Below are 8,535 nucleotides of genomic sequence, written 5' to 3'. Positions count from 1 at the left end.
TTCTTTAATCGCAATTTATTGCAAAAAAGAACATCTGGGGAAAGATGGGAGCAGAGTAAGGCAGAGAGCATAGGCAATGAGGTGTTGAGAAAGAAAGGTTGAGCTTCTTATCTGGTGATCAGGCAGAGCCCGATGTGATTGGTTGTTGAAGTTGAGCATGAACTGAGCCAAGTAGAGTTGGTGAAGCTGCCCGAGTCAGAGCCAGAAGTAGGGCACAGACTGCTAGACCTTGTTGCAGAGAGGTTCATTCCGACAGCACATAATTTGCATTCTTGTTCCATGAGAGAAGAGGTTCATCGATGGGCACATGTTCTCACACCCTTGAACCATGAACTGGAGTTTTCCACCTGAAAGAGACAGACAGGCAGTAGCAGAAAGCGTCTTCCAACCTTTTCCATGCCCCTCCTCCTCCCCCCGACCCCCCCACCCCCGTTTTCCCGTGCAGGGATGACCAGGACCTCTCTGTGTCTATTCTTCGATCACTTTCTTTTTTCTGCTTTCTTTACCCACCCGTCTTGTTTATATCTTCACTTTCTTCCTGTAATGGTTAAAATTTCACCAAGCTCAATATTTTCACTTGACCATGCTACTCTTCCATTAGACTTCCCTACACATCTCTAGCAAGCTGGCTAGCTTCCTTAACTTCCTTCCTATTCACAGCTGAGCCTCAGGTTCTCAGAATTGAATTTTTTTTCTCCTCAAAGATGCACTAGAAAAATCCTATTAATCAAATTCCATAGCCCTTTTTTCTATGTTTTTCCCCCTTTCTGTGTGAACTTGATACTCTTTCTTGATATTCTTCTATCAAGATTTCCTGATTTTTCTGTCTTCTGTTTCTGAGTTCAGTTATCTCTACTGACCTGAGTCAAATTCCCTTTCCACTTAAGTTGATCACCTTCATGCAGATATGCTAACAACTTAAGTTTTTTTTTCTGTCCTAAATGGAACTCTACCTAATCTTCCCCTTACTTCCTTGCTTTCCTAACTTTATTCTGCTGTTGAGACTCTTGGGTGACCTTTTTCTTTGGCCAGTCAACATTTATTGTCTTCATTCCTTTGTTTGCCAAAACCCAAAAGAATTTCACTGTGATTCCTGCCTACATGTTGTATTTCTGACTTTGACTTTGTGTTTGCATTTGGGATGTCTTCGTATGACTAAGTCAGTAGTTCTCGTCATTTCTGGAATGTCACTGGTGCAAGCTTAGCATTGGGATGTTTATGTTTTTAGTATTTTTTAAAAAAAAACATTTTGTGTGTGTGTGTGTGTGTGGCCATGTATGTATGAAGGTTAGGAGACAGCCTGTAAGAGTTGGTCCTCTCCTGCTGTGTGGGTTGCTGCTCAGGTCAGTAGGATTGGTAGGTAAGGTGCCTTTACACACTACACCATCTTGGACATTCCTGAGCATCAGTAGATTTAAAAACTGCTCAGGTGATCCTAATGTATAGCCCAAACTGGGTACTACTGGATTTTACATGTTTTTTGCTCTGTATACCCTTTCCTCTCCAGCCTTACCTGCTTTCCTTTACCTGGGAACTTCCAGCACTCATGTGCTTTGCCTCCTTTTTCTTCTCTTTAGGCATGGTCTTGCTATATAGCCCAGGTTAATTCTCCTACTTCAGCCTCCCAAGTACTGAGAAGAGACATAGCACCCTCACCAGTTTTCTCTATAATATTTCTTATGTTAGACTACAGTCTTTCTGTACACTGTTTCTGATGCCCCTTTCTGTAAGGCATATCATGGTATATGTATTGTTTATGTTTATTCAGTAGTGGTTAAATGTAAAGTTAAAGAAATATAGGGAAGATATTTCTATCTAGGTATCGAACAAAGTAGAGCTGGGCAGTATGGTTTATGGGATGGAAGTAGCCAAGTGCCCTTGCTTTAGAGATGAATGCTAAGCATAGGGTTGAGAGATCTGAGAATGTGCACTCACACTTGTTAACCATGTGCATTGTTTGTAGACAGTCACTGACTAGTTTATTCAGTGTCTACTAAATGCCTACCATTTGTTTATCCATTGGGCTGTGTCTTAGGAAGATAGAATCATGAACACACTAGACAGTTCTGATTCAGTGTAGGAGTAGCTTAAGGAACAACTTAAGAGCTCAGAGCTTGAAGAAATGAAGTTTTCTGAATCCCCAAGTTCGTTGATTCCTACTGGTCCCGACCCCCCCCCCCCATTTTTAAGAGATGATTGATGTGTTCTCTGGCAAGTTTCTGCCAGGAAGTTCCTACTACCTTCAAAGATCTTCTTTAGCATGCACTGCTGGGAATTTTGAGTGGTGCATATTCCTTCTCCACGGAGGCATTTTGCATCGTCATTCATATAAGCACACGTGTGGCAATTTATTGATACGTCTGAAATTTGAAAAAAGCATGATATTTCCCGACAGACCGCTTAGTCGAATTACACATATGGGGAGTAGGGGTGGTAAAAAAAAAAGACCACCTACATACAACACATTTCTTAGTTCTTTTTGGCAGTACTGGGGATTGAACCTCTAGGACCTTAGGTACAGTAAGGCAAGTGTTTTGCCACTGAGCTACAACCCCAGCCCCTCTCCCCCTCTTAACTCCCCTTTCACCTTTTGGTTATTGAAGACAAGGTTTTGCTTATTGTCCAGTGATGAAATTAAAAGTCTGGACTTACCATGTTCTTTTTCTGAATCAGAGGGGCTACCTTCTCTCTTACTTATTTGTAACCTTTATTGCTGATGGATACTAAATTTATCTGAGTGACTTTTACTCTGGTCTATACTCCATTGGCTTCTTGAAATTATAAGTACATGTCCTTCTGTCGTGGTTTACTCCATAGCAGAAAACTTAAGTAACTGAACTACAGTCATAGTCTCTTACGAGTTATCTTGAAGATCAGTGACAAAAATCTGAAGTGCTTCTGCATCCTTTTTTTTTTTTTTGAGACAGGGTTTCTCTGTGTAGCCCTGGCTGTCCTAGAACTCACTCTGTAGACCAGGCTGGCCTCGAACTCAGAAATCCACCTGTATCTGCCTCTGCCTCCCAAGTGCTGGGATTAAAGGCCTATGCCATCACTGCCCGGCAACTTACTACTTTCTAGAAATGTGACTGACATTGGGGATAATAGTTTTACCTGACTTTACTCATGTAAAAACGTTGGATAATTAACAGAATTGGGTGAAATGAAGTATTTGTATCTGATAGTAATTTGAGTCATCAAATTCATCAAACTCTAGATTTTTCTTGTTTGTTACTGTGAATGGAAACATGTAGAGAGGTCAGTGGATAATTCGAGGGAGTCAGTTCTATGACGTGGACCCTGGGTATTGAATTCAGGTTGTCAAGCGTGGCTCAGTTACCACCGAGCCCTCTTGCTGATCCTAACTTCTTTTTTTTTTTTTTAAGATTTATTTTTTATTTGTATGAATACACTGTAGCTATCTTCAGACACACCAGAAGAGGGCATCAGATCTCATTACAGATGGTTGTGAGCCACCATGTGGTTGCTGGGAATTGAACTCAGGACCTCTGGAAGAGCAGCTGTTGCTCTTAACCTCTGAGCCATCTCTCCAGCCCCCTGATCCTAACTTCTTATGAACAACGGAATGGGAGAGTGGTAGCGTTTTTTTCTTAAAAGAAGGTTCTCTAAGTTGTGCTATATTTAGGGCTGAATGAAACCTGAAAGATACTTTCTGATATTGTGAAGAAACTTTCTTCCTCTTCTTCTTTTTTTTTGTTTTTAATGATAAGGTTTCTCTGTGTAGCCCTGGATGTCCTGGAACTGGCTATGTAGACCAGGCTCATAGATCTGCCTGTCTCTGCTCCCCAAGTGCTGGAATTAAAGGTTTGTGTTACCACCATCTGGATGAAACAGAGTCTTTGACAGAGTCATTTGTGACATGTTAATGATTGTTTTATGATGTTTCCCTATAGGTGAATTTATTTCCTCCCTCCCCTACTTCTCACTCTCCCTCCTTCCTCTCCCCTATTAGAGACAGGGTGTCAGGGTGTCATCTAGGCTCTTGTTGAACTATGTAGCCCAGGTTGGCCTCAACCTCTAGTCAAAGACTAATACCCTTCCATTGTGGCTTACCTGAAGATGTGCTTGGAAGTGGTGTACTCATAGCCTCATTTCCTTTGTCATTTGTCTCGCTAGACACCTGTTCACCTGCCTCTTCAAGCTTTTCACCTGAAACTTGTTCGCCTGAAGATCCTTCGGAAGACTGCTCATTCGAGGACTGTTCAGTTGCAGGTTGTTCGCTTGAAGTGTGCTCGGTGGACGCGTGCTCCCCCGAAGTGTGCTCCCCCGAAGTATGTTCTCCTGACATGTGCTCACCTGACATGTGCTCTGAAGACTCCCCGGAAGTGTGTTCTCCTGACGAGTGCTCACCTGTAGAATGTTCAGCTACTGCATGCTCACCCGACTCGTGGTCACTTGAGCTATGACCACTCAGAGTCTTCTCACCTGAAGAAGTTTCATATAAAGCCTCGGCATCTGAAGGGTTTGCGAGTGAGAAATACTCACTTGAAAGTTGCTGAACCGAAGCCTGGTGGTCTACAGAGTCTAGAAGCTCATCAGGCTGACCTGGCGGTGCTCCTAGGATGGAGGAGAAATACAAGAATGGTGAAGATAGAAGAACGGGATCAAGACTGGTTTCCTGTGGAGCCCGACAAGTAGGACTGCTGGGTTTCCTGGCAGGTCCAGATGAGACACGTAAGGACAGTGTAGATGTCGGGAGATGTCATCTAACCACTCCAGAAGACTGGGAAAGACAGAAGTGTTTAAGTAAGTTTGGGGACCACTGCTAAGACTTAAAGACACAAGAACCACATGTGGGATCCTCTCATCTAAGCATGGAAAGCACATGAAAAGAAATGAACGTCCCTACCTGACAAAGGCAGAATCAGAAATCAAAGGACCCTCATTCATGTCATCAGAAGTCAGCTACCAACCCTTCCTCCAATTCCTCTATGGGTAAAAGGCAAGAAGAATAGAGATAGGGAGAGAGAAGGCAGATAGTCTTCTTCCCCTGCAACAGGGTTTTGCTGTGAGATCCTGGATTCCTTCAAACTGCAGACACTCTACCACTTCTGCCTCTCTAGTGTAGGAGTTACAGGTGCTACAATGCCTAGCACAGATAGCTTTTAATACTGAGTAGTTCCAACCTAAATTGAATTTAATTTCATTATTTCTTTTTTTTTTTTTTGGTACTGGTGATGGGACTTACGTTTTTCTCAACAGTAGGAAACTGAATTTAGCCTTTGGGTAGGGTAAATGTTAAACTAGAACATCTGTAATCAGGAGAAATCAATTAATAGAGGAGTTCTCAAAGTTGTTCTTGCTTAGTTAACTCTTGATCCTAAGTCAGGTTGGTTTGGGTAACTAAGACTTGTCTTTCTTTAAGGGGCAGCAATACATTAAAAGAATCCCTCCTTCTAGTGTTCACCCAGAGTTTGTTGAAAGAGAAGACTTACCTCTGGCAGATCCAAGCAGATAAAGACCCAGTAAGATTAACGCCTTCATTTTGATTTAGGAAAAGAAAGATCTCTAATGTGGCACACTCAAGAGCTGAGAAGAAACTGAGCAAACACTCCTAGTGTTGAATCAGAGCCTCTGGGAATTCTAGAACTTGAGAAACAATCTCTATGTCTTCACAATGGGTTGTACCTCTTATGTCCTATTCAGGCAGGCTGACCCATAACCCATGGTAATGCCACTAGTGAAGAATATTTTCTGTGTGTAGAATAGTGTGTTAGGGGTAACTTCAAAAACAAACAAAAAAATGTCACCAGAATACACATGTTCTTTTAGTGAAAGTTTAAAAGACAGAACTTCTTTTCAGAGGGTTGTCAGCAGTGAACTGTGGTGACCGGGTTACTTTCTATTTGACTAAGCATTTTATGACTTTGGTTTGTACTCTGGAAGATTGATCTCTGCAGAGATTAGCTGAGTACTGGGAGTGTTTGGCTTCAGACTGAGGTTAGTCATAACACTGGAGTGCAGAAGGTGCTGCATTTGGCACAGGCTGAGCCTTTACACTTTAGAAGTCCTCTTGGATGTCCTTTCTCCCATGACCTCAACTTTGACAAAGCTGTAATAATATGCTTTTACCTTTCCTACTTCAACTTAGGGATAATAATGGTTTCCAGCTTTTAAACTCTACCTGCCCCAAATTTCCTTTTTAAATTTTCTATAACACCACACACTTTTGAGAAAAGACATTTCATATGTGCTTGTGAATGTGTGGTTTATAGGAATGGGCAGATCAAATGGTAACTAGAGTTCACACAGAACAAATGATAAGGGACAGGAGTGAGCCAAGCTGAATAGATGAGGTGAGACCTCTATCTGACATAAAGCTACAACTCAGGGTGGCAGAGATCCTCCACGCTCCACCTCATGCTCTTCCTTATCCCACTTTTGGTACCATGTGCCACTGAATGTTGGACCTAGACTTGTGTGTATCTATTTCCGTTATAGTTAAGATTCTTTCCCCCATTGAACTTCAAGCCCTCAGAAATTAGGGACCTTTTCTGTCTCCTTCACCACTGTACTCCTAGTACCTGGCAGCATGCTTGCTACAAAATAGGTACATAGTACATTTCCCGAGTGAAGGAATGAATGACTTGGCTTTTCTGTATCTTCCTCTGCTTCATAGAGAAGAATCTATAGAGAACTAGATAGACTAGCTTTAACTTCTGGAGTTATACAGTTTCTAAGTGAAACCTGGAGGCATATTATATCTCATCATTTGTCTTTGTTCCAACTATACAGAAGTAGTGAGCTCTAGAGAGCTGAGATAAACGGTCGTTTAGGCTTAATATGTCCTACCTTGCTTGAGTTGAACGTCTGAATTAGGATTTGTGAGCTTCAGACTGGATTCCTTAAGAGAAATGTGTGAAGAAACATATCAATAACTCCTTCCCTTCATAGGAAGAATAAGCTATTTTTATTGATAGAAACTGTAGAAATTAGTCTAAGAAAGGTGCTGTTGGTACTATCTATCAGTTTAAGGTTGTCAGCACCCCTCCTTGGCAGTTATGAGTCTTCTAGGACATCTCTTTGCTTCTTCCTTCCACGCCTCTTGAAATTGATTTCATAGCATCAATTTCAATGTCCCTCAGATTGATTTTTCCTAGACTCCACTTTGGACAGCTTCTCCCTGTATCCAGCAATCTGGTGCTTCAAAACAAAACCTCTGAGCCTATAGGCATATTATGTGTAGGGGAAGACACATGGCGATAAAATTTGAATGGCTTAGACATCCAGAGGTATTCTAGTTCTTGACTCCTTCTATCTCCAGCCCAATTTTGTACCGAGAAGCTGATGTTCTAGTTTCTAAAGCTCCTAAGTTTGTGAAAAAAATCAGCCATTCATGTGTTTGTAATTTTTGTGGGTTGCTTCAAAATGGTCTGAGCCAAATGGAGCCCTCATAGGAATGTGTAAGCCAGCTCTAGAGAACTGAGTTAAAAGTCCATTTAGACTGAGGGGATGGGACTATTATTGGAGGCCCAAAGTAAGCAAGCCAAGAGATCTAGGAATGATGACAGAAAAGTATACAGAAATGAGATACATCATGCCTCCTGGAACTTATCCTGAATAAGTTATGTGTGTTCATGTATCTCATTGCCCAGGCTTCGTGGAGATTATAACGTAGTCTGTGACCTCAAAGATGGGTCTAGATATACAATAGCTCTAGGAATTTAGTCTCTCCCTCTACTCGTGTGTGTGTGTGTGTGTGTGTGGTGCTGGGGAGCAAATTCAGGATCTTGCTTCTGCCAGCCAAGTACTCTATTTCTGAGCTGGATCTCCATTATATATATTTGCCCATACTGTTCTTGAACTTTGACCCTTCTGCTTTTGCTTCCCAAGTGCTGGGATTATGCATGTGCCACCACACCTACCTTCTATGTTCTGTCTATTTTGTGACTTCTGCTTAACCCATATCATGACTTTGATCCCTTGGGCTTACTTCTGCTTACTCATAACTTTTGCTTATTTAAGGCTTATATCTACTCATAACCCTGGCTATACATTAGTCACTCTTCTCACATACAGAGTTTTGAATCTAGACTCTGAACCTCTTGTTAATCCTTTTGCACAAACTTAATGCAAAACTGGAGAGTAGACCCTTCACAAAAGTCATGATTGTCACAGTGGATAGGCTGTGTAATCCCTAGTATGACCATTTATTTTGTGTTGAGAAACCTAACGAAAGAGTCATGACTGTGTAGACATTAGTCTTCCCACAGCTTGTGGGGAAGCACTGAAACCAGAGAACACATTATTCCATCCATTCATTGCTAGAGTGAAGGGGGACCATCAAGATTTTCTCAGTCTTTTCTTACATATTCTTTCTCAGTCTTAACCTTCTACTCTTTCCTTGTCTCCACTTTTATCCCAGGACCTATACATCTATAAACAACTTACGTGTTCTCTAAGTATACAACACTAACTATATTTGCACCTCTCCCCTTCATGAAGGTATGCCCCCATTGCATCTTCCTGATAATTACTTCCTCATGTTCCCGGAGAATTCTTCCTTGTTAATCACCA

The 8,535-nt window shown here is 41.7% G+C and overlaps 1 protein-coding gene across 1 annotated transcript; it reads right to left on the bottom strand.

Moving 5' to 3' along the window:
• On the bottom strand, nt 1-5,594 carry LOC114611268 (acrosomal protein SP-10-like). The gene is made up of 4 exons (XM_028755916.1): nt 5,454-5,594; nt 4,072-4,575; nt 2,241-2,360; nt 1-347 (listed from the first exon to the last, which is right to left on the bottom strand). The coding sequence occupies exons 1-4, from the start codon at nt 5,500-5,502 to the stop codon at nt 223-225; spliced, it is 798 nt and encodes a 265-aa protein (XP_028611749.1). The 5' UTR covers nt 5,503-5,594; the 3' UTR covers nt 1-222.
• Nucleotides 5,595-8,535: the final 2,941 nt, after the last annotated feature.

Source organism: Grammomys surdaster, unplaced genomic scaffold, assembly GCF_004785775.1.
Source record: "Grammomys surdaster isolate TR1022 unplaced genomic scaffold, NIH_TR_1.0 126086, whole genome shotgun sequence".
NCBI lineage: Eukaryota > Metazoa > Chordata > Mammalia > Rodentia > Muridae > Grammomys > Grammomys surdaster.
Note: the sequence above shows the minus strand (reverse complement) of the source record. Positions and strands in the feature narration are given on the sequence as shown.